This window comes from Girardinichthys multiradiatus, chromosome X (assembly GCF_021462225.1).
Source record: "Girardinichthys multiradiatus isolate DD_20200921_A chromosome X, DD_fGirMul_XY1, whole genome shotgun sequence".
In the NCBI taxonomy this organism is placed as follows: Eukaryota; Metazoa; Chordata; class Actinopteri; order Cyprinodontiformes; family Goodeidae; genus Girardinichthys; species Girardinichthys multiradiatus.
This window is the reverse complement of record NC_061817.1, coordinates 19,853,007-19,879,781: the sequence shown is the minus strand read 5'-3', so window position 1 is coordinate 19,879,781 and position 26,775 is coordinate 19,853,007. Positions and strand designations below refer to the sequence as shown.

At 42.4% G+C, this 26,775-nt stretch overlaps 1 protein-coding gene across 1 annotated transcript in view; it reads right to left on the bottom strand.

Annotated features, from left to right (window-relative positions):
- Positions 1-26,775, bottom strand: part of LOC124862832 (serine/threonine-protein kinase LMTK2-like) — a 50,180-nt gene that overhangs the window by 9,898 nt on the left and 13,507 nt on the right. Inside the window, exons 2-9 of the mRNA XM_047356984.1 lie at positions 15,634-15,767; positions 15,272-15,425; positions 15,041-15,117; positions 14,715-14,833; positions 13,880-13,967; positions 6,163-6,293; positions 3,532-3,616; positions 1,868-1,989 (exon numbers count right to left, since the gene is read on the bottom strand). Of these exons, the coding sequence (XP_047212940.1) occupies positions 1,868-1,989; positions 3,532-3,616; positions 6,163-6,293; positions 13,880-13,967; positions 14,715-14,833; positions 15,041-15,117; positions 15,272-15,425; positions 15,634-15,767 (910 nt within the window). The remainder of the gene's footprint in view (positions 1-1,867; positions 1,990-3,531; positions 3,617-6,162; positions 6,294-13,879; positions 13,968-14,714; positions 14,834-15,040; positions 15,118-15,271; positions 15,426-15,633; positions 15,768-26,775) is intronic.

The window sequence follows — 26,775 nt, the reverse complement described above, 5'->3', positions numbered from 1 at the left end:
CCCATAACAAAATATTAAAGAGGTGAACATCAAAGTTATTTAAATTAATGACTTCATATAAAAATGCTGGTAACACCTGGAATCATTTCTGAGTGAAGCCGAATTTTAATGATGAATTATCTCGCCCTGTTTTAAAAGTTTTCTTAGCAGAAACAAGTTATTTTTTATACAATAATTTTAAAATATCCACTTTTTTGCTATTTGTAGTTTTATTCACATGTTTGCTCCAGTCAACTGACTTTAACAGGATAAAAAGAAACAATGTGGTCTTTACCGGGTTCTAAAATATTTAAATCCAAACTCAAAACCAAAAAAGGCAGGTACACATAAAAATAAACAAGAGTTTTATGACATTAGAAAATCTTCAGATGAATCAACTACTGCAAAGATGATATCAGTTCCCTCGTCTACATCTGGGCTTTCTACAATCTGACCTTTAGCATTTCAGGCAATGTTATTTATGTCTGGTGTGAGACTCTGACCCGCTGGCTAAATATTACCCTAATATGAAAAATGCAAGTTCATAACACTATGAACATGTTCGCCAACAATTATTCTACTCCGGTCCTTTCCAATATGAATATTGCACTCACAGACATTGCAGTGATGATACTCAGAAAATAGTGCGGTGCCTTAATCTTACAAAGATTGTAACATGGGCAAAAGCAAATTTAAATATAATTTGTTTTCTTCTATACTCACAAATATTAATTTAAAATGTATTCCCTTCTGCCTTAGAGTACTTAAAAAGTCCAGAAAGTAATGTAATACTCTTGATTTCTTTTTTCCCTTATGAAAGATCCATTTTAATTCTGAAGATTATGAAAGAAACAACAGTGTCCTTTAAAATTCAACGGAAAATAACAGATATTCACACTGTCACAAGTCACCAAAATAACGGTTTTGTATTTCTAGCCAATAAATAAACCCTGATGAAGACAAAGCTGCCACAACATTATGACCACTGAGACATAAAGTGAGTAAAACTGCTCATCTTGTGAAACAAGAATTTTATGATGGGGAAATTGGCACCATGTCATTTTACATTCATTCATTCTGACGCCTATGTAAACCGAGAAGCCTAATGAAGTGTCTTATCAAAGGCTAAGGGCACACCACAAAATTTCACAAATATCTTTGACAATAAGAACAGTAAGCTGCTTTTTCCACCAACCAGAGGAAAGCAAAGGTTTAAGCTCTTGTTTACAGTAAGTTTGTATTTCTAAATGGGGTAGGTTGAAGATGAAGGATGAACTAATTTGGTCAATCTATATATGCTTACAACTGGACTAATCACATAATCTTAGACATTCACTGTTTCTACTTGTGCTACAAAAGTAAGGAATGTGAAATTTGTAGTGGTTCTTGATGTGCTGACTCCACCTTCTGTCCACTCTTAGTAAAACTACCCAAATTTCTTGAATGGATTTTGCCCGACAATCCTCACTAGGCTGCGGTTATTCTTTTTGTTTGTGCCCATTTTCTTAATGAAACTTTTTCCTTCCACAAAACTTTCCATTGATACAACACTGAGAAAGGTTGGCCTTTTTGTTACATTGTCCTGTAGTGGTTTATTTGTCCAGGGGAGGGCGTCAATGACTATCTGTTGGCAACTCAGCAAATAATGTAGGCCATTAAATGGAATTCATAGATTAAAACAAATCACTCATCAATCATTTATCAGTTTTATGTAATATTCAAATTTTCTGACATTGAATTTTGGGTTTTCATTATCTGTAAGCCAGAACTTCTTTAGCAGTAAAGAGGGGATCAACTCATTGTCAGGCAGCTGGTCATAATGTAAATTAAAAAATGCGTATTTTGGGCTCTTGAAAAGGTTTCCGGGTTAGCAGATATGTGTACCTACCACACATTGCTGGCCTTGGTCTGCTCCATCGTAATCACACCCCCATGGCGCTCCACCACCAGCTCAGGAGCCAACCACCGCAGGGGTGTGAACACATCATCCTCTGTGATGATGTAATCCTCCTGCAGGATAAGGATTGTTTTAAATGTGCTGGGTGACCTTCTCTCATGAGTATTAAATTCAGACAGCATAACTGCTGGCTAAGCAGTATTTCAGGAATGCAGCATATACAACTGCCGGGGGACATATGCAGCACATCAGGTTACAGAGGGAACAATCTGGATTCTGCAATGAAATGTACTCTATGTCTGACCAAAGGACACATTTGTTTCGGCTCAGATGGGACAAGTTTATTTTCTGTGCGGCTGCTTGGTTAAAAATAGCAGGGATTGAGACACGTCATAACTATGAAAGTGAGCTATGCGTCAATTTAGATATATATGACAAAGCTATGTATGTTTTGGGAGACGCCTTGTCAAAACACCATGGCTTTTCCAGCCTTACTCCAGAGTTGGAGCAATATATTAAGGTCCTGTTTACACAACAACAATCTATTAAAAATGTGATTGTTTTCCCGTTTCTGTTAACACATCTACATGACAATGTTTTAATTGCGATCTCCGTGCACAACATACTAGTAGAAACGTTGAAAACGATGTAATTTCCCTGCCAGACCACTAGTAGGCTCTATATGCTTTGAAACTCAGCAACATGCGCATGCGTACAAACACTCCATGCTTGACAACAAGGTAGAAAATGAGCACATTGTTGGAGACCCGTTGTTGAATTCAAGAGTCAGCAGCATAAATATTAATCTTCTATCCGTCATCGTTGTTGATATCTTCTTCTGTGGGTTTAAAACTGGACGGCATCTGTTATACTGTGCACATGTGCTTTCATTTTTTCCTGATTGAAGCATTGCTGCACATGTGCCAAGGCTTCCCCATACGAGAGATTCAGTTTTCCCCGTCTACATAAAAACAGAAACTGGGACCCTTTCAAAATGTTACACTCTTGTTGTGGTGTGCACCAACAACAGAAATGCAACAAAGTTTTACAGTTTTCACCAAAAAAACATTGTGCGCACTAGGCCTAAGACTGACCAGTAGAAACTGCTATTCGGACAAAACAAATCTGTCACTGTTGAGGAAAACACAAACTAAACGTCACTGGTGAGTGAGATGGGAAACTATGACAGTACTAATGTAGACAATGTAATACTGATAAAACGTAGAGTTTTATTTACCAGCATATCCATGGAACTGTATTTGTTTACATTAATGTAGGGTTGATATCAATAAATTCACAGGGACGGCAACATTTTATAAAGACTTTCAAAAAATAATTTTGAATTGAAATCAGAAACCAGAGCTTCTCATGCTCTGGCTTACTTATTTACTAAAGTTTATGATGGTATAGTTGGGAAGAAGTTGTATTTAATTTTTAAACACTGACATAGTTTCCTCATTCCTGACATGCTAATGACAAACTGCATCACTGATCATAAACTGCAGATAAACAAAAATTATTTGCAAACAACTGTATTAGGAAAACTTTGCTACATATCACTACCAAATAAAAAGCAAGTTAGCAGATTATTACAGTAATGATAAAGCCAACCAATTCCTACACAGAGGGAAAAAAAACATAAATAATGATCTTACTTTATATCTGTAGGGTCCAATCCCATAGTCTCCCACTTTAACTGTAAGATCTGCAGTCAGGTAGCAGTTCCTAAGGGCCAGATCACTGTGAGACACAGAAAGACATTATTAGATATTTACAGATGTCAAAGATTGATGTCTATTCTTTGTCTGTCTTGGTTTTGTCATCTTCACTCATCTGCTTATAGGACAATACCACAAAATAGTTCTAAAAAGGGGAGACTCCCAGGAATCACAAATGATTAAGGCACCGACAGGAATTTAGTACAAGATCCTTGTCATTTCCCCTTCGCTATTAACATGAAATCAAAGCTCTTACAGGAGCTATTTTTTTGGCTTGGGCACACAACTCAAGGATGTTGCTTCTGGAAAGGAGAAAGACTCGGGAGAACCTTTTGTTTGTCTGCCAGGAGAGGGCGTAACAAGCTCTGAGGCTCTGCACATAAAGCAGACATGTGGTGGCTCATCACAAGATATCCAGAGGCAGGCTTCTGTTACTCGTTGCCCATCGAGCGTTCTCGGTACACATAGTCCTTTTTAAACCGCCCAATGACAAACGCTGTTGACACTAATATCCTTGTGCGTGCATGCATGGCCTAGGTAACAGCCAGCCATACTGGAAGCTTGAAAATGATAAATGAAGATGTATTTTTAAAACCCTCTTGTCCTCTGCTGTTGGTTAACGTGTCAACATGCAAGTAACGCAGTAAGGAGAGAAACAACTTCAACATTTTAGCCCTATAAGGCCATTTTAAGGTGCAGAGGTGATCACTTCTACACCCTATAAAGGTATTTGTGGACTCTCAGGTTCAACATTACTCGGATCTAGTATATTTCAAAACAGAGTTTAAAACGGACATCATTTAAAAGTATAAATATTGAAAACAAAATTTAATGATGCCGTAATATGAAAGAAATTACAATACAAAACTAAAACAATGTTTCATGCATACATTCCTTACATACAATACATTCCTTTGTAATTTGGGGTTGAACTTTCATGCCATTTTAACTAATATTTCAAAAAGAAAATCGAACGGAAAGAGATGTTCTTTGACACCTGACAATCCTTTCATACGGCAAAAAAAAGAAAAAACAATAAGATACAGATTACTTTTAAATGGAAAAATGAACAAAAAAAAAACAAATTATTATTATTACTACACCTATTCAAGTAATTTCACATTTATAGTTTTTAGAAACTATTTCCAAAACATTTTACTTCACCAGGTTTCCATAAAGGACCCCCAAACATCCCATGACTAAACAATTTTGGTCCAAGATAAAATTACAAAATGATTCCAATGTTAATCTTCAAAGCCCAACCAGTAAAAGTTTCAGCTGCATCATTTCAGGCGAACACATCCCCTTCTAGATGCAAAGAACAACCAGGATGATGACACACAAATGTCAAAGTTGAATTTTCAAATAGCAGCTGAAAAAACTAGCAGGCAACGCTGTGCAGCTTTCTTTTAAGTAAAAATCACTTTGGTTGAGAAATGCTTTGACTGCAGGTGAAATAGCTCTAAACACTGGAATAAGACTTATAAAGAAAAACACTACATCTACAAGACACAAGCGTAAAAACATACACTTAAAAAAAGATACCACTTTTAAAATTTCTGAATATGAATTTATTCAAGTGCTGCTGACTGAGTTTTGCTCTTTTGCACTTCCATTCTTACCCTTGCATAGCAAAGCTGAGATCTCAGCCTGGGACATCAGCCCCCACAACACAGCACAGAGGATTTGTGTCTGTGTAGCTGCACCGTGCACCTTCCCTCTTATACAGTTTCATCTAGCTGTACACCATGTCCTTTTTTAGTTTGCAGAATGATTTCATTTTTTTTTTTTTTTTTTATGTTTTGATTTGAACCTGTCAAAGAATCATTTTCTCAAGTGCAAACGAAACGAGTCAACACTGAGGAAATCTTGTAGACCTCTCTGTGAGTTGTGACAAGGATTAAAACAACGCACAAAATGAGGCTATCCCTTTACATGCGAAGAGCAGAATCATCATATCCCTCTGGCAGCAGACAGCTGACACTGTGGCAAAGTATTGGAGCTGTGTAATTGGAACCCTTTAAGCTTATTCTGAGCATGCAAAATAGAGCATCGCATGTTAGCTCCACCCATCCCCGCGAGCCCTGAGTTCTTAACGTCTCCCTGCACCCCTGCTGGCAGGCAGCCCACCAGTGCTGGCTGTGGTAAAAATGAAAACGAAATGCAGCCGCTCCCGCTGTACGAACCTTTTTTGGAGAACACTGGTACTCCTGAGACTGGTTGGACGGACAACGTGACTGTTGACCTACGTCTTCATGGCCTTTTTTTCACAACATTTATGACATGACAGTTAAACACCTTGTTAAATTAATTTTGTTTAGAAATCAGAGTGGCTAAACTCAATAATTAGGACAATATTATTAATATTGTGATTTATATTAAATATTTTACAAGCTTGAAACATTCAGAACCTACATTCATCCACACTGATAACAGAATGTTTATACATCTACTGCCACTGACAAAGCAAGCAATACCCCAAACAGCAGCTGCAGGAAAACCCAACGCTTAGCTTAGTAGATCAAAACTGGGTGAGCCTAATTAAGTAGTGCAGCTCTGAAGTGCTACCTGTGCAGGAAGTTGTGTTTGTGAAGGTGAGTGACACCAGCAGCAATTTCGCAGGCCATCCTCTGCAGCTGCAGCAACTCAGCGTTTCTGAATGTCCAATCCTGCTGAGACAGATAGCTTCGCAAATCCCCCTGCAGAGGCAAGCAAAGATGAACACAAAGAGCTGTTAAACCATTCAACGCAAACAAACAGCAAATCAAGCAGAGAATTATTCTGCAAAGGATGAAAAAACGGAGATTCTAATAAAATGCAGTGAGCAGGCATTGCCACAAAGGGGCAGCAGACTCCCCCCCTTCTTGTCTTTTCAGCACTTCTCACAACGCAAAGTGAGACGGCCTAATAAGGGTAACACAATTCAATGCTCCTCAGTGCTGTCACAGAGATTTATAAATAAGAGTGTCTAAGTCAGATCAAGGAAATACCCTGTACTCCTGACTTCTGAGCAATTATTTACAATCAATAAAAAATAAAAAAAAAACAGACGTGCACATTTAAAATGATACAGAAACCATTTAGAAAATGAACACTGCAGTTCACCAGAGTGACGTGACAACAGGGCAGTGAGACGTCAATCATGATGAGTGCACTGGGAACAAATAGTTAACCTCCGAGCGGTGAGCCAAAGAGACAGTAAATTTGACTTTCAACAACATCTCAGCTGCAGTTTCATAACACATCTGTGTCTGTCATTTACTAAAATATAACAGAATGTGATTGCCAAATTGTCCATGTATTATTGCATATAAGACTCCTATGAGACTGCTATGGAAGGTCCTGCTAAGTGTGCAAAACAGTCAATGGTTAATGGACATTTCTGATTTTTTTGTACAATGCAGCAAAACATTAGGGTCTGCATGTGAATAACTAAAAACAGTTTTTTTTTCCACAAGTTGATTCTCTGCAAGCTCCTTTAAATAAGTCATATAATCTCAATGCTCACAGACAAAACACATTTTGTGACAGAGTAACACAAAAAAGCAGTACAAAACTTTCAAGTTTTAATTTTTCTTTCCTAAATCAACAAATTCCCGAAAATCTGGTGTGCATGTATATTTAGGCCCCTTTACTCTAATACCCCTATATGAAATCTAGTGCAACCAATTGCACTCTCATGTCCCCTAATTACTGCATGAATGTCATTTATTTTAAGTACAAATACACAAAGCTGTTCTGCAAAGGGCATAAAAAAATACCCCCAGCTTTAAACATATTACAGAGTTCTGTTCACTCACCATCATGAAAAGAGTATAACAACTAACTTTATCAGAGAAGTGGCCAAGAGGCCCATGGCGACTCTGGTGGAGCTGTGGAGATCCACAGATCAAGTTGAGGTCATTTGGGCAGGTCAAACCCATTGTTGAAAGTAAGCCAAAAAGAAATTGCTTAACATCTGCCACAAGCCATGTAGAGGACCCAGCAGACATGTGGAAGAAGCTGCTCTGATCAGATGAGACCACCTAAACTTAAACATTAAGAAAGAGATGCAATGCTTTAACTCAAAATGTATTCATGTGTTGGAATGGCCCAGTCAAGGTCCAACCCTAAATCCACATCACAATCTAATAGCAAGACTTCAAAACTGAGTCTCCATCCAATCAGATTGAGATTCAACTTTTTGCTACAAGAATGGGTGAAAATTTCAAATTTTGGCAGAAACCGACACAAAAAAAACTAGCAGCTATAATTGAATCAACAGATGGTTTTCCAAAGTACGTACTGAACTGGGCCTAAAATATAAAGAAAACAAAAAATCTAATAAATAAATAAATGAATTTATAAAATGTAAAGCCATGTGTAAATTTACCTTCCCCTTCATAATTATGCACTATGTTGTGCTGGTCTGTCACATAACTTTAATAAAAACACTGAAAATTGTGATTCTGACAAAATGTGAAAAACGTCAAGCGGTATGAACACTAAATATTGCCTGGCACTATAGATACACACCAAAAACCCCTGAACGGGTTAGGTAACACGTCTTGACTCAACAGCTACTTTCAAGGTTGGTAAAGGACATCATGTGCCTATTTTTTAATCAGTGTACATAAGAGAAAGTTCCTAAGTTTGGGTTTCAGGAAATGTGTTAACAAAATAAATGTTGAGGAGCAAAACAAAAACACTTTACGCCTCGCCAGTAAACATCAAGAATGTACAGTTTAGCTCAACTGCTGCAGAATTAAGTTACAAAAATGAACCTAAAAATGAATTCCACGTTTATTCAAGGGCAGCCTAGTGTGCTATTTTAGCAATTACCGTACGCCTAGTTAGAATCAGAATTGGCTTTATTGGCCAGGAGTGTGTATACAAACAAGAAATTTGACTTCAGTTTCAAAGAAATGTAAATCATCCAGAAGGTCAGTGGCTGAATATAAAGAAAAATTAGAGATGCCCTGATAAATCGACTGGTATCTGGATTCCAGCTTAATCAGCACTGACCGGTTACAGGCAGGTCAGAAACGGAAAAATCTGACCTTTATCTGGTTGGTGAAATACCATAAACACCAGCACTATGAGGTTCTGGAAACAACGCTCTTTGGTGTGAAAGTCGTTCCTGTGGGAAAACTCAAAGTTGTCTAGTTTCAGTATCAGTGAGGTGCTTACAAATAAAGTAAGTGGAAGCACAAAGATTTAGGAAAATGTTGAGACATGTCTGCATGTTATTCAAGATGGTGTGAGAGTGAAAATCTCAGCAGATAACAGGAAGGCGGAGGAAAGTGCAACTCTTTCTTTTCGTCCTTATGAGCTTGTAACCTGCGTCTGGTGTGGAACATGCAGGATTTGGAAACGTTGGCACCGTTTCGTAAATCCTCAGAGTTAAGGTAAGGATCTACATTCTGAAGAGAATACACAGATAGATTGCTGTCTTAGTAACTGTACAGGGGTTGGACAATGAAACTGAAACACCTGTCATTTTAGTGTGGGAGGTTTCATGGCTAAATTGGACCAGCCTGGTAGTCAGTCTTCATTGATTGCACATTGCACCAGTAAGAGCAGAGTGTGAAGGTTCAATTAGCAGGGTAAGAGCACAGTTTTGCTCAAAATATTGAAATGCACACAACATTATGGGTGACATACCAGAGTTCAAAAGAGGACAAATTGTTGGTGCACGTCTTGCTGGCGCATCTGTGACCAAGACAGCAAGTCTTTGTGATGTATCAAGAGCCACGGTATCCAGGGTAATGTCAGCATACCACCAAGAAGGATGAACCACATCCAACAGGATTAACTGTGGACGCAAGAGGAAGCTGTCTGAAAGGGATGTTCAGGTGCTAACCTGGATTGTATCCAAAAAACATAAAACCACGGCTGTCCAAATCACGGCAGAATTAAATGTGCACCTCAACTCTCCTGTTTCCACCAGAACTGTCCGTCAGGAGCTCCACAGGGTCAATATACACGGCTGGGCTGCTATAGCCAAACCTTTGGTCACTCATGCCAATGCCAAACATCGGTTTCAATGGTGCAAGGAGCGCAAATCTTGGGCTGTGGAAAATGTGAAACATGTATTGTTCTCTGATGAATCCACCTTTACTGTTTTCCCCACATCCGGGAGAGTTACGGTGTGGAGAAGCCCCAAAGAAGCGTACCACCCAGACTGTTGCATGCCCAGAGTGAAGCATGGGGGTGGATCAGTGATGGTTTGGGCTGCCATATCATGGCATTCCCCTGGCCCAATATTTGTGCTAGATGGGCGCGTCACTGCCAAGGACTACCGAACCATTCTTGAGGACCATGTGCATCCAATGGTTCAAACATTGTATCCTGAAGGTGGTGCCGTGTATCAGGATGACAATGCACCAATACACACAGCAAGACTGGTGAAAGATTGGTTTGATGAACATGAAAGTGAAGTTGAACGTCTCCCATGGCCTGCACAGTCACCAGATCTAAATATTATTGAGCCACCTTGGGGTGTTTTGGAGGAGCGAGTCAGGAAACGTTTTCCTCCACCAGTATCACGTAGTGACCTGGCCACTATCCTGCAAGAAGAATGGCTCAAAATCCCTCTGACCACTGTGCAGGACTTGTATATGTCATTCCCAAGACGAATTGACGCTGTATTGGCCGCAAAAGGAGGCCCTACACCATACTAATAAATTATTGTGGTCTAAAACCAGGTGTTTCAGTTTCATTGTCCAACCCCTGTAATTCTGCTGACTGTACCTATTGCTTTTATAAAGACACTAAAGATAATTTAAAACGTGTCAACTTTATAATGGTTGTCTCTTTCTAATTTGTAAAACATTGCTTGAAGACACTGCTCTCTTCCATAGGTGTTGGGGAGTTGCCACAGCATCTAATATAAAAACAGTTAATGACCATGCCTGGAAAAAATGTTTCACACGTCGTTCCTCTATCTTCAAATATAGTTCTTGACGTAAAATCGCAAAGACCATGGCAGATCTAACTTCTATCATTATTTACTATTTATAATGATAAACGGAACTGAATCATCTGACTGATATAAATAGTGTTGACAACTTTTAAGGGCCGAAGTCAGGTGTTGCTTGTCTGATACCCTGAAACAGAGAGGTATTTCTATCAAATGTCCTGACTCCTGTCCACGCACTGAAGCTGCTTCCCTCTGGTGACCGTACATGACACTCTGCAGCCCTTTGCAGTAGTTGCTTGATGTATTTTGATGTCCAAATGCTTTGAGTCAGGGTTACCCAGCATGGTTGATACAGAACAGAAAAAAACACCATCAATCAAGAGCCTGACAGAGGAAACCTCACATTTAATTGTTTTTTGAGGATTAAATTTGTCCACAATGCAGCTGTAGGGTTGAATTTCATGTTTGGACATTTAGATGATGACTGATAACGGCATTAAGTAGTAAGAAGACACCTTTTAACCTGAATACAAACAAAACGCTTCAGCTCCTGCTGCTACATAATGTTAGCGTTCCTTTCAAACATTAGGTGCAAACTGAGCTAATTCAAAGAAAGGAAATAAGCATTGTGCTTGTCCAGCTCCCTCTTAAGGCACTCAAAAATCTTTATCTAGTGAGAGTTAATGAGCATACACATCAGTCAGTTGTGCTACCCTCACACATTATCACCTTCAACATACAGGACCTGCTCTTCATCACACCATCCTCTCCCTAATGACTTGCGGCAAGTCATTCACCTCGACTTATTTCCATGTGCTGTCAGAGGGATTACTGGAGCTGGCCGAGAAAGACCACAATGCCAGTAGCTCTTCCAAGTGCGGACAACGGACAATACCCCAGCCCAACAAGATGACGCAACCCCCGGCCAGACATATTCAACTGGACTGGGGTTGCACAACAAAAGCACATCAGGACAAGAAAAATGCTTTTATTTGACCGTGATAAGTTAGCATAAAAGGTAGGTTGCAGACAACACAAGTAGTATACATCCCAAATAAAACAAAGATCTTAAAACAACAGACAAATGTGTTGTTAATCTCAAAAATGACTAGAAATCCAAAGAAAATGTTTTCACAAAAAAGGAAAAAACTCAACCGTTACTAAGTTTTTTTGGCTACAACTTCGTTTTCTCAAGAACCCATTCAACAGCTGCCAACCATAAAATGCACAAACACAGCACCTGGTAGAGCTGACACTGGAGGAGTGTAAATGGAGCCTGTAGCTTTACTGGGTGAGGTGGGAATGTGAGAAGTCCCGGGCTTACTGTAACTATGTAACTGGCTGGAGATGGGGATTTAGAGAAGGAGGGGAAGGGAGCTCCCCCAAGTTAGTGCAACCCAGCCTGAACAAAGTAAAAAACATGAACAAATCACCAACCAAAAGGACCAATGAGTGAATCCGATGAGAACGGTAGGTTGGAGGACTGATTTGGGACCAATACATTAAGCCTGCTGTCCACATGGTCCAAAACACAAGTCACTTTTGAGAATTTAAAAGGATCTTTAATATTTTGCAAGCTTGTCAGACGGGAGAAAACTGAGTTAAATGAATCCAATGAAGAGCTGAAGAAAAGTAAGAACAAAAGAAATCTAAAAGTACTTGTAATAAAGATTAGCATGTAATGTATTCATCTGCATATGATCTGATTTAGCTGCTCTTGTGTATTAGTACAGGATTTACAGGTCCTTCTCAAAATATTAGCATATTGTGATAAAGTTCATTATTTTCCATAATGTCATGATGAAAATTTAACATTCATATATTTTAGATTCATTGCACACTAACTGAAATATTTCAGGTCTTTTATTGTCTTAATACGGATGATTTTGGCATACAGCTCATGAAAACCCAAAATTCCTATCTCACAAAATTAGCATATCATTAAAAGGGTCTCTAAACGAGCTATGAACCTAATCATCTGAATCAACGAGTTAACTCTAAACACTTGCAAAAGATTCCTGGGGCCTTTAAAACTCCCAGCCTGGTTCATCACTCAAAACCCCAATCATGGGTAAGACTGCCGACCTGACTGCTGTCCAGAAGGCCACTATTGACACCCTCAAGCAAGAGGGTAAGACACAGAAAGACATTTCTGAATGAATAGGCTGTTCCCAGAGTGCTGTATCAAGGCACCTCAGTGGGAAGTCTGTGGGAAGGAAAAAGTGTGGCAGAAAACGCTGCACAACGAGAAGAGGTGACCAGACCCTGAGGAAGATTGTGGAGAAGGGCCGATTCCAGACCTTGGGGGACCTGCGGAAGCAGTGGACTGAGTCTGGAGTAGAAACATCCAGAGCCACCGTGCACAGGCGTGTGCAGGAAATGGGCTACAGGTGCCGCATTCCCCAGGTCAAGCCACTTTTGAACCAGAAACAGCGGCAGAAGCGCCTGACCTGGGCTACAGAGAAGCAGCACTGGACTGTTGCTCAGTGGTCCAAAGTACTTTTTTCGGATGAAAGCAAATTCTGCATGTCATTCAGAAATCAAGGTGCCAGAGTCTGGAGGAAGACTGGGGAGAAGGAAATGCCAAAATGCCAGAAGTCCAGTGTCAAGTACCCACAGCCAGTGATGGTCTGGGGTGCCGTGTCAGCTGCTGGTGTTGGTCCACTGTGTTTTATCAAGGGCAGGGTCAATGCAGCTAGCTATCAGGAGATTTTGGAGCACTTCATGCTTCCATCTGCTGAAAAGCTTTATGGAGATGAAGATTTCATTTTTCAGCACGACCTGGCACCTGCTCACAGTGCCAAAACCACTGGTAAATGGTTTACTGACCATGGTATCACTGTGCTCAATTGGCCTGCCAACTCTCCTGACCTGAACCCCATAGAGAATCTGTGGGATATTGTGAAGAGAACGTTGAGAGACTCAAGACCCAACACTCTGGATGAGCTAAAGGCCGCTATCGAAGCATCCTGGGCCTCCATAAGACCTCAGCAGTGCCACAGGCTGATTGCCTCCATGCCACGCCGCATTGAAGCAGTAATTTCTGCAAAAGGATTCCCGACCAAGTATTGAGTGCATAACTGTACATGATTATTTGAAGGTTGACGTTTTTTGTATTAAAAACACTTTTCTTTTATTGGTCGGATGAAATATGCTAATTTTGTGAGATAGGAATTTTGGGTTTTCATGAGCTGTATGCCAAAATCATCCGTATTAAGACAATAAAAGACCTGAAATATTTCAGTTAGTGTGCAATGAATCTAAAATATATGAATGTTAAATTTTCATCATGACATTATGGGAAATAATGAACTTTATCACAATATGCTAATATTTTGAGAAGGACCTGTATTTAGTCCAATCGGAAAGAATGTCTTCACTCACCAATTCGCAGTACTCAAACACAAGCAGGAAGGGAATGGCCTCGACACACTGTCCGAGGCACTGGAGGATGTTTGGATGCTGCAGCACTCTGAAGACAAAAAAACCAAACGAGAAGGTTTAAATGTCAGTTAGGCTTGAAAAAAAAAAGCTTTGTAGTTTCAATGTGCATTTTTAGAAGTGATAAAGTCTGATGTAATGTGTAAAAGAAAAAGGTAGAGGGAGCTGCTTACATTGAAGTGATGATGTACATTTATTTTAACTCATTTACAGTCTGGATGTAATGCCACACTAGGACTGCTGAGTTAGGGGAAAATGTATGGGAATTTGTCACGATTACTCACAGAGTTTGGACACACTGTATTTACTGAACTTTCTTCCATTTATATTTTTCTGAACTCCATGTTTCTCTGCCTTCAAAAAGGGTCTAATATTATGTTTTACACATTATTTCAACAATTCAATAAGACAATATTCTACATTTAATAAAAATCAATCCGTTTCAAGGGACATGTAGCATTATCCTTGATTTCTGACCAATTCCTCAGTACATCTCCGCCTGTACAGAGGATCGTTCAATGTGAACATCCTTGTAAATGGTTTCCAAATCTTTTAGTTTCTTTGATTTTTGGTCTCATGCACATGCTGCAATGAATTAAACGGTACGAGTTTTAATTGTTATTTTTGCTGACTAAATTGTTTTTGTGATCACTTGGAGTGAAAATAACAAATATAAAAAAACAAAACTGACAACAGAACACAGCACTATCTCACACATAAATAAGGATCAAAACAACAATAATACCCTCTGTCTAAAAGAACAACTCTCTTCATTTACCTGTATGGATCCCCCTGCTGCAGAAAGTCATTCTGCTCCTTGGCGTTGGCATTTGCTTTCAACTCCTTTACCACCACTCTGGCTCCCCCAGGGTCTGTGTATATTTCACTCAACAGGACCTAACAGCAAACAAACACAAGCTCAATAATTAGGGGTCGCTATCTGGGAACATCTAAATGATATCTAATCTTTGTCCCTAGAAACTACATTATTCCCCAATTGGTAGAAAAAATGAGCTATGGTCTGCACAAAAAAAAAAAAAAAAGATCAGCAGCAGATGGCGTGGAAAGCAGAAAATGCTGAACTTATCCCAAAAGACATCTTACCTGCCCAAACCAGCCATTGCCAATCTCCTGGATGTAACTCAAATTGTGGCGTCCTACTTTGAAACCGCTCGATGCTTCTGGAACACCAAACATAAACCAAATGAAATCAAGACTTTCCTGGCTGCTAGTATTATTAAAACCACTAAGGTAAAAACTGCCTGCTTTATTATAGTATTTGTGTTTTTGTTTTCAAGCACGGGCTTGAGCTAATTAATGAATTGCACATCGGACCTGTAATGCTGGCTAGAGGTTGCAGATGGGGGGGTCCTGGCAGTGGCACAGGGGACACAGCGAGGGTGTAAACCTCAGCTGGAGACTGCATAGAAGGCGTGTCTTCTGCAGGCGGAGTGAAGTCGATCTCATCATCAAAGTGGTCCTCAAACTCCTGCACCAACAAAAAAAAAACAAGTGAGATGTTTAAGACCAAAGATTTTTAGATGCAACACAGTAATTTAGTCAATATCGTTTGCAACCGAAATTAAATTTATAAACAAAGCAAGTAGAGTTAATTCAACAACATTCTAGTCTTAATATTAAGTCTGCACCGGAGCAGGAGAAAGTTGTGCTCACAACCTGCCAGCGACCACTCTCACCTTGAAGTTGATCTCTCTTTCCTTGCAGCAGGTCACACAGTTCACTAGCACCACCACCAATGCCACCAGCACAATTAAGGACACCATCAAGGGCAGGTAGAGAGACACAGGCAAAGTGCCCCCTGCATGTGCATCTGAAATGACAAAAAAAGAAAATAAGAAGAAATGCTGAAACATTTTGTCTTGTGGTTGCAATTGAGAGGGGTACATGTGGAGAATGTAAGTGGGAAGTTCTATAGTGTAGGCGTTCTGTCCGCAAAAACTTTGATTAGTTCAACTGGCCCCGTTTTCCCTATTTTTTTCTTACTTTTGGCAGTTGCACGGGGGACGAAAAGAATGAAGGTAGTTGGTTCTTCACTCATGAGGTTGGTGTTTCAGAATTATGAATAAAATGGTCTCAGTTTATATTATGCACCTGTATAAATATATGTAGAAAAGTAGCTCATCCAATCACATGTTTCGCTTCACTCAGGTTAACTTGGATACACCTCCTCTTGTTGCAGACATACCTATTTGCTGTAATTTATAAAAAAAAATAAAAAAGGCTAAACAGAGAAGACAGAGCACCTGACAGCCATTGTCTTCTAAATCCACCCACAACAAAGGTTCATTTAAGCCAAACAAAAATAAACTACAATGCCCCGACAATGACACTCCCCACAACCAGCCACCCTACTGCAGGTAAAAAACCACAGAGCGTCTAGTTCTGAGACATTCAGCGAGACAGTTGTGGGGGTGTCCACAGGCCCATCAGTAGCTGATGGTGCAGCGGTGGTGACAGCAGGTGTGGGGTTTATCAAACGAGGGTGCTGCTGGCCTTGCAATTCGAGTGGCAGGTTTAACAACAGCCTTTCAGCCCACCCACTGCACTTCTTGGTCTCTAGACTGAAGCCAACCCACATAAACCTACAGCCTGCCAGCCTTCCTTTTAGCACAACTGGTAAAAGTAATTTCAAGCATGTACACACAGTGGAGACACATACAACAAAAACCCTATCTGATCATCTTGGATAGAAAAATGAGCTGCTGCTACAGAAGGTGGCAGTGGTATGTGATGTGCATATTGCATGTTTAGTTCTATGTTCAGAGATGTAGGTAATGTATTTTATTATATTTTTATGTGATAGACCAACACAAAGCAGCACTGGACAGAAGGAAAATGATGGATTTTAAGCTGTTTTACAAACAGTAATCTGAAAAGTGTGGCTGATAAGTGCCTGTGGACATTCATTTCACGTCTTTTTACGGAGTCTCTATTGGATTTAAATCTAGACTATAATTAAGCCAAACATGCTGGAGAACTTTCACCCTAGTCTCAACTCGTTTCCAGCCTCAAAACAGGTATTCTTCTACATCCATCCATAACCCCATCAGCTATGGACAATTCTCCCGCCCCTGTGGAATAAAAGCACAGCATGATGCTGCCACCACCATGTTTCATCTTGGGGATGGTGTGTTCAGGGTAATTTGCAATTTTAGTTCTCTACCAAAGTGTTTTGAAAATAGGCACAGGCTGCTTACCAGCGTAAACGTATACAGAGGATTTAAAACGTTACCATTTATAAACCAGTAAAAACAAAAAGTGTCAAAGTTTCCAGGAAAGTACAATAAATGGCCTAACAGTGATGCCCCTCCCCCACCCGTTGTTATGGACTGCTGGCCAACTGGCTAAGTGGTTCCTGTACTTTTCCTTTGCTTGAAAGAAAGTTAAATTTGTCCATTTGGAAATATAAAAACAAAGACAGTCTTAGCGTGCTACCCAACCCTCTAAAGCTGTAAAACATTCTGTACAAGAGACTCCACAAAATAAACATGTTTACTTGACAAGGACTTCTAAGTGTGGCATTTTGTCCACATTTGAAGCAACATAATTAAAACAGTAACTATTGTTTGAATATTTTAGCAGAAAAAGGAATCAATGTTGCCATTTTGCTTATAAAAAATCCAGTTAGCTTGTGTTATGTTTTTATTTTAAGTCCTTGTGTAAATTTATAAATGTCAGTCAGTCAGTCATTTTCTACTGCTTATTCCATAGTGGGTCGCAGGGGAGCTGGTGCCTATCTCCAGCAGTCTATGGGCAGGAGGCGGGGTACACCCTGGACAGGTCGCCAGTCCATCGCAGGGCAACACACAAACAACCAAGCATTCATACACCTAAGGGCAATTTAGAGTGACCAATTAACCTAACAGGCATGTCTTTGGACTGTGGGAGGAAGCCGGAGTAACCGGTGAGAACCCACGCATGCAAGGGGAGAACATGCAAACTCCATGCAGAAAGAGCCCCAGCCAGGAATTGAACCTAGGACCTTCTTGCTGCAAGGTAACAGTGCTACCAACTGCGCCACCGTGCAGCCCTGATTCATAAATGTACTTGTTTTTATTGTAACTATAGATCTGCTGTCTTGACAGGTCTATTGAAAAAGAGATTGTATTCTCAATGAGGGTTTTTACTTGGTTAAATGGCAGTTAAATAAAAAAAATAAATACAGTGATACCTTAAAACCTTGGTATTCTTAAGGTTGTACTCTGGGAATCCTGCAAGTGATGGTTCCTGGGACATAACAAACACGGCTTATGGCAAACATGACATCTTATAGTTTTTACTGGACAGTCAAGGGACATTTAAGTCAACTCCTCCCTCTCAAAGTTTGAATCATCCTTTATGGAAACCCATTTTGTTTTCATTGGAACCCTAGCTAAATGCCTTTGGTTGGTTTCTGATTTTGCAGTTGCATTAAATATAAAAGCATTGATGAACAGCACCGTATTTTAGCTTAAATACTGTGTGAGTTTATTCTGTTATCCAGAGGTCGAAGCCATACAAACAACTTGCTATTTGGCACCTGCACTAAGCAAACCTCTTTATTGTTTATTGTTGTCTATTAAACCCTGAAATTGAAATTCAAACAAATCTAAGCAATAATAAATGCACACGTGCATGCGCTACAAACACCCTTATCAGACGTTGATTTGGATATTACAACAGAGAATTTCCACTTATTTTTTCCAAGATTTTGTATCAATTTTAATCTCAGGTTTTGCCACTTTGGTATCACATATTCAAATGGTCAGCCATTGCAGTGTTACAAGATGTTAGACTGAATGGCTTTGAGATTGAATACACAAAATTTAAGATCTCAAATCTATTCAAGCCTGCTGGCATGATAATCCCTGTTTAACACTTATAATTTAATGACAGCAATTTTACTTCCAAATGGCAATGAATTGGACTGACAAATCAAACAACAGATTCTTTAGTAATTTTTTTTTTGTTATCCCCAATAATCTTTGTTAATTTTTTTATCATTATTCATTTAGACAGCTCAAAGATTTAGGTTTGATGTTTCCAAAATGGTCACATATACAGTGCCTTGCGAAAGTACTCGGCCCCCTTGAACTTTTCAACCTCTTGCCACATTTCAGGCTTCAAACAGAAAGATATAAAATTCTTTTTTTTTTTATTGTGTCCTGTCCGGCAGAGTATCGCTCAGAATTGTTGTCTGAGTGCCAAGAAATTGCCCAACAGATTTACTTTCACAAGCAGAGCATCACAGCTAATGCTTTAAAGTTCTGCTTGATATTTATAGAAGAAACCTTATTATAAACTTCTTTGGGAATATTTCAATTGTTATGGACACGGAGACTGAAATGAAAAGGAAAAATTAAGTTCAAAAAAGAGAGATGGGGAAAAAGGGGAGAAAAGGAGGAAAGAGTGGAGGAGAGAAAGAAGGATAAAGAGAATACAGGTCCTTCTCAAAAAATTTGCATATTGTGATAAAGTTCATTATTTCCCATAATGTCATGATGAAAATTTAACATTCATATATTTTAGATTCATTGCACACTAACTGAAATATTTCAGGTCTTTTATTGTCTTAATACAGATGATTTTGGCATACAGCTCATGAAAACCCAAAATTCCTATCTCACAAAATTAGCATATTTCATCCGACCAATAAAAGAAAAGTGTTTTTAATACAAAAAACGTCAACCTTCAAATAATCATGTACAGTTATGCACTCAATACTTGGTCGGGAATCCTTTTGCAGAAATTACTGCTTCAATGCGGCGTGGCATGGAGGCAATCAGCCTGTGGCACTGCTGAGGTCTTATGGAGGCCCAGGATGCTTCGATAGCGGCCTTTAGCTCATCCAGAGTGTTGGGTCTTGAGTCTCTCAACGTTCTCTTCACAATATCCCACAGATTCTCTATGGGGTTCAGGTCAGGAGAGTTGGCAGGCCAATTGAGCACAGTGATACCATGGTCAGTAAACCATTTACCAGTGGTTTTGGCACTGTGAGCAGGTGCCAGGTCGTGCTGAAAAATGAAATCTTCATCTCCATAAAGCTTTTCAGCAGATGGAAGCATGAAGTGCTCCAAAATCTCCTGATAGCTAGCTGCATTGACCCTGCCCTTGATAAAACACAGTGGACCAACACCAGCAGCTGACACGGCACCCCAGACCATCACTGGCTGTGGGTACTTGACACTGGACTTCTGGCATTTTGGCATTTCCTTCTCCCCAGTCTTCCTCCAGACTCTGGCACTTTGATTTCCGAATGACATGCAGAATTTGCTTTCATCCGAAAAAAGTACTTTGGACCACTGAGCAACAGTCCAGTGCTGCTTCTCTGTAGCCCAGGTCAGGCGCTTCTGCCGCTGTTTCTGGTTCAAAAGTGGCTTGACCTGGGGAATGCGGCACCTGTAGCCCATTTCCTGCACACGCCTGTGCACGGTGGCTCTGGATGTTTCTACTCCAGACTCAGTCCACTGCTTCCGCAGGTCCCCCAAGGTCTGGAATCGGCCCTTCTCCACAATCTTCCTCAGGGTCTGGTCACCTCTTCTCGTTGTGCAGCGTTTTCTGCCACACTTTTTCCTTCCCACAGACTTCCCACTGAGGTGCCTTGATACAGCACTCTGGGAACAGCCTATTCATTCAGAAATGTCTTTCTGTGTCTTACCCTCTTGCTTGAGGGTGTCAATAGTGGCCTTCTGGACAGCAGTCAGGTCGGCAATCTTACCCATGATTGGGGTTTTGAGTGATGAACCAGGCTGGGAGTTTTAAAGGCCTCAGGAATCTTTTGCAGGTGTTTAGAGTTAACTCGTTGATTCAGATGATTAGGTTCATAGCTCGTTTAGAGACCCTTTTAATGATATGCTAATTTTGTGAGATAGGAATTTTGGGTTTTCATGAGCTGTATGCCAAAATCATCCGTATTAAGACAATAAAAGACCTGAAATATTTCAGTTAGTGTGCAATGAATCTAAAATATATGAATGTTAAATTTTCATCATGACATTATGGAAAATAATGAACTTTATCACAATATGCTAATATTTTGAGAAGGACCTGTACAAGATTACACCCTGCTTGCTTATACACCTACAGCTGTTTTTTTTTTTTTTTTAACAAAATAGTACACGGTAATTCTGAATGTAAAATGTACTTAGTGAGAGGTGCAGCCCAAAATAGAACATCTGTGTATCTGTCAACACCTGAAGCTTAACACCTGTGAGTATGGGTGTGGACACGCTTTTGTATACAAGGTTTCTCCACAAAAATATGCAATAGCGAGTGTGAGGACCCACAGGCCTGCCCCATGGTCCCTGGACGGACACTGAGGAGATCCGAGTCACAGACATCTAAAGGCCCCCCAAAGCACAAGAACCCCAGGAGAACCACTGCCGGGACTACCGCAACCAACCCAGAGAAGAGCAGTGGAGAGTCCCAGGGGAACCACCCAGCAGCAACAGCGCAGAAGCCCCAGGGAGCCGCAGCGACGAGTCCACAGGCCCCGCCGGCAGCCGTCCACACCCGAGCAGATCCAGCCATGGACCCAAAGGCCCAAGACCCCGGGACACACCTCCCCCCAAGCAGAGGCCCGACAGAGCCCAGGGGGCCAAGCTCCGGCAAGCAGCCACCGGGAATGAGCCAGCCCACACCAAAGCACCCGGCCGCGGACACCGAGAACCACAAGTACACCAGTGGCAGAGACTCCAACCACCAGCAGGCAGTGTGGCGGGGAGGAAGCTGATCCAGGAGAGGGAGCAGTTCAAGACCCAACCTGTCGCAAAAAAAAAAAAAAAAAAAAAAAACAGGCACACACAGTCACAATCACCCACTCCCACCCTCATGCATACACATAAAATCACTCACACCCAACATAAGGATAACAACAATGGACGTCATACACTCACTCACACGCCCCATGCATACTCTATACTCCCAGGTCCAGGCGCCTGTACCCCCCCAGGGCAACCAGCCCCCGGACCCAGGAGGTAGTCCCCTTCCCTCCTGGGGCAGAGGCTGGCAGACAGCGCCGGTACTGCCCAGACCCGGGTGACCCAGGCCCAGCTCCCGCCCCCCTGCCACGAACCCATTCCCCAACAACCCCCATCCACCTCCGGAGAGGGGGCTATGTACAAAAGAGGAGTCCACATGGCCCAAAGCAACCCGCCAACCGAAGCCGCCCCAGGACGGAGCAGTCCCGACCCCCCAACGAGCCCTGATCTCAACCCCATGAGTCTCCCACCCACAGTAAACCCCAACAAGAACAAGAACCTCCCCACAGGGCCACCCCCAACAAGGACACCGATATCGAACACATCCCCCCGAACCCAAACGACACGAATCCCCACCCCCACAGGTGAACTCCGTGGCCGAGAAGCCAATGAAGCCACACCCACACAGCGCAAGCTCCACACACAGCCCCGCTCTAAGAACCCCTGCCGCACCCCGCTCCCCCACCACACAGCGCGCCGCAACGGCAAGGCAAGGGCCCTACGCAGCGCCACCCCCACCCACCCCCCCACAGCAACAAAAAACACTACATCACTGCCACTGCAACGACCGCCCAGGGAGAAACACTATCCAGCTCAGCAACGGCAAGGCAAGGGCCCTGCGCAGCGCCACCCCCGCCCACCGGCGCAACAGGGCAGACCCAATCCAGCACCGCACCCACAACCGGACCCCAGACCCCACACCATGATGGGACAAACTCATCCACCCAGAGGTCCCCGGCCAGCGGCAGGCACCCAGGGCGAGTGACCCCACCACGCCCCCCACAGCAACAAAAAACACTACATCACTGCCACTGCAACGACCGCCCAGGGAGAAACACTATCCAGCTCAGCTCCACCATCGCCGCCCAGCCGATCCAAACGCCAGTGACCCCACGCCCTAGAAGTGGACACAACCCCTCCACCCCACAGGCCGCAGCCCCTACACGCCACCCCCCAGTCCATCGCCCCGATCCTCCCTCGGACAAGACAGCCAGCAGAGCAGCACACCTCCAAGCCCGCCCAACCCCCCCAGACAGTGCCAGCAGCTCCAGCCCTGCAGTCCAAAAGAGGGATACATGCACCGGCCGGGGACCTGGGCCATGTGGGCCAACCGCTCCAGGCCAAGCACACCCCGCCAGCCGTCCCGGTGTAGTCACAAGACATGCTCTGCCGCCCCACCCACCCGACCGCCAACCAAAGCCCAGCGCCCGACCCCGGGCCAGGACCACAGAAGGAAGCCGAAGAAGCCGTGGAAAGAAGGCCATGGCGGCCCCAGTTACCGGGCACCCCGCCAACCCCACCCCCAAACCCGGGAGCGCCCAAGCCCACCCGCACATCCTGCATTGCGCACCACAGCCATGCGGGGTTGCGGGTGGCACCCCCGTATGGCCACGAAGCAGTCCAGCCCCTCCATCAAAGCGGGGCCACATCCCAATAAACGTCGTCTAAGACCCCCCCGCCGGAGCCCGGCACCCCGCCAGCCTGCAAACCAGGGCCCAAAGCCAGGGGCTGAGATCCAAGGGAACCCAAGCAATCCCGAGAGAGCCGAAATGCCAGCCCTGCACCACACAATCCCCAAGACCCGACCCCCAACCCCAGCTCAAACCCGACTAGAGGGCCCATTCCCTCTCCCGGCCTCCGACCACAGATGGGAAATAGCGAACGGGGGTGTGAAAAGACCCCAAGCCTGCCTCAGCCAGCTCAAATGTGGTGTTGATGCATGTTGTTGTAGTGTGCATTGACCCCTCCGAACCCCCTCCCCCAGACAGAAAAGGGACCAGCGTCAGTAACCGGAACCAAGACAAGGAACCAGAAACCGAGCCGGAACCACCCAAGACCAAACAACGCCCCCAACCATCCAAGGCCAACCACCCCTCCCCACCCCAGAAGGAAACCTACACCCACCCCAACATTCGAACAACTCCCAGAGCACATAAGACACCGCCCCACCCCCTCCCGCAGACCCTTCTCCCCGTCAGCAGAATGTGCTCCTTGAAGGAAGGAGCACCTGCAATGAGATGGGACCTACCTGCCAGTTTCGGAGGCCCTTATGCCCACCGATACACCAAAGGTCCCCGAGCCAGGGCCGGCGCCCGGGCATGCACCAGCCCAAAACCCCGGCAACATACCCGCCAGGACCCAAGACCCCCGAGGCCCAGCCAGGACCCCAGCCCGGGGGGCGATACGCCCCAGGGACCCCAAGCCCACCCCAGACCCACCCAGGAGCAGCACGGGCACCAGGCCAGTGACCTATGTCCGTCGCCGCAGGCCCCCCAAAAGCATTGCATGCAGCTACCAGATGTCCCCCCCCAAGAGCCACCAAAGCCCCACTCCGACCGGGACCACAGCCCCCAGCGCCAGACCCCCCAGCGATCCCAGCCCAGGGACACCCCAAATGCCCCAACCCAGACACCCCCCCAAATCCGCCACAACGCCCCACAGGATGAAGCCAAGGGCACCCCACCCCTACTAGGTGATATAGCCGATTAAAGGAGCCCAGAGAGATTGATCTGACGTGGAGGCAGAGGCTCTCTCAAGGCTTATATAATCCGACAGAAAATTTCTATACTGATTAATATTAAGGTTTTTATTTTTCCAGTTCATGAGGATAGTTTTCTTAGCGATGCATAAGGCAGTGAAAACCATGTGAACTGAATTTGTCTCTATGATGACATCATCAAAGTTGCCCAACAAGCAAAGTGAAGGGGAAGGTGAAATATTACATCTCAGACACTTTGATAAGTCTTCACATATCAGGCACCAAAACCTCTGAACGGGTGTACATAACCATAGTGCATGGATATAATTATCTGGTATATTGCTTGTGCAGTGTAAGCAAATATTGGAAGGTGCCAAGCCCATCCTGAACATCCGTTGACCTGTACAGTATACTCTATAAAGGATTTTATATTGTATTAATTGCAAACTGGGGTTACTTGTCAGTTTAAAAGTTCTGGAACATATCTGAGACCAGAATGTTTGGTCAAAGTTAACTGATAAGTCCACCTCCCATTTTGTAATAGGAAGGGAAATAAATTCATCTATATTAGACAGTGTCCTGTATATTTTAGACATTAATTTGGGGGGGTTTTAGGAACTCTAGTACACTTGATGGCATTTGTAACTCAACGTTAAGTCTAAATTTATTTTTTACTATCGATGTAATTTGTTGATATTCTAAAAATGTATTCTTGTCCATCCCGTATTGTATAATTAATCTGTTAAATGGGATGAACTGAATTCCTTCAAATATATGTTCCAGGTATTCAATTCCTTTACTCCTCCAATATGCAAAATTTATTATATTATTTTTTTGTAGGATGTCAGGGTTGTTCCAGATGGGTGTACGTCTGCATGGGATTAGTGAAGACCCTGTCATTTTTAGATATTCCCACCATGCTGTCAGAGAGGTGTTGACGTTGAGGCTTTTGAAGCATACATGCCGTTTTATATTTGAGCTAATAAATGGTAAATCTGAAATCTTAATATTATTGCATAGTGTCTGTTCTACGTCTAGCCAGGGTTCATCTAGAGGACTGTGTTTAAACCATTTTGAGATGTAATGTAGCCTGTTAGCTAAGAAGTAAAGATGAAAGTTAGGCAGATATAGTCCTCCTTTATCTTTGGTCTTTTGTAGTGTTTTTAGGCTAATACGTGGGGGCTTATCTTTCCAGAGAAATTTCGTGATGGAGGAGTCCAGAGATCTAAACCAGTCAGATGACGGTTTATTCGGAATCATTGAGAATAAGTCATTGATTTTTGGCAAGACCATCATTTTTATTGAAGCAACCCTGCCCATGAGTGATATGGGTAGAGATTTCCATCTGGCGAGATCATCTTGCACTTTTTTTAAGAGCGGGATGTGGTTTAGTTTTGTTAAATCTGCCAATCTAGGAGACATATTAATGCCCAAGTATGTAATATTCCCTGATTCTAGTTGTATATTAGGAAAATTGTTGAAAGAACAATTAATTGGAATAACTGTCGATTTTAACCAATTTATAGAATAGTCTGAAATTCTTGAGAAAGAATTAATCAATCCAATCACCTGAGCGACAGAGGTTTGCGAATGCTGGAGAAAGAGTAATACGTCATCTGCATAAAGACATATTTTATGTTCAATATTCCTGCATTTTATGCCTTTAATATCTTTAGTTTGTCTGATTGCTGCTGCTAGTGGTTCAATAAAAATAGCAAATAATGAGGGCGAAAGTGGGCATCCCTGCCTGGTGCCCCTCTGAAGACAGAAGCGGGAAGATGTTTGGTTATTTGTTCTGATACATGCCGCTGGGGAACTGTATAATATTTTTATCCAGTTTATGAAAGAGCTTCCAAAACCAAATTTAGTCATGGTTGCCAACAAGAATTTCCAGTTAACTCTATCAAATGCTTTTTCTGCATCTAGAGATAATACTGGTCCTTCTCAAAATATTAGCATATTGTGATAAAGTTCATTATTTTCCATAATGTCATGATGAAAATTTAACATTCATATATTTTAGATTCATTGCACACGAACTGAAATATTTCAGGTCTTTTATTGTCTTAATACGGATGATTTTGGCATACAGCTCATGAAAACCCAAAATTCCTATCTCACAAAATTAGCATATCATTAAAAGGGTCTCTAAACGAGCTATGAAACTAATCATCTGAATCAACGAGTTAACTCTAAACACCTGCAAAAGATTCCTGGGGCCTTTAAAACTCCCAGCCTGGTTCATCACTCAAAACCCCAATCATGGGTAAGACTGCCGACCTGACTGCTGTCCAGAAGGCCACTATTGACACCCTCAAGCAAGAGGGTAAGACACAGAAAGAAATTTCTGTACGAATAGGCTGTTCCCAGAGTGCTGTATC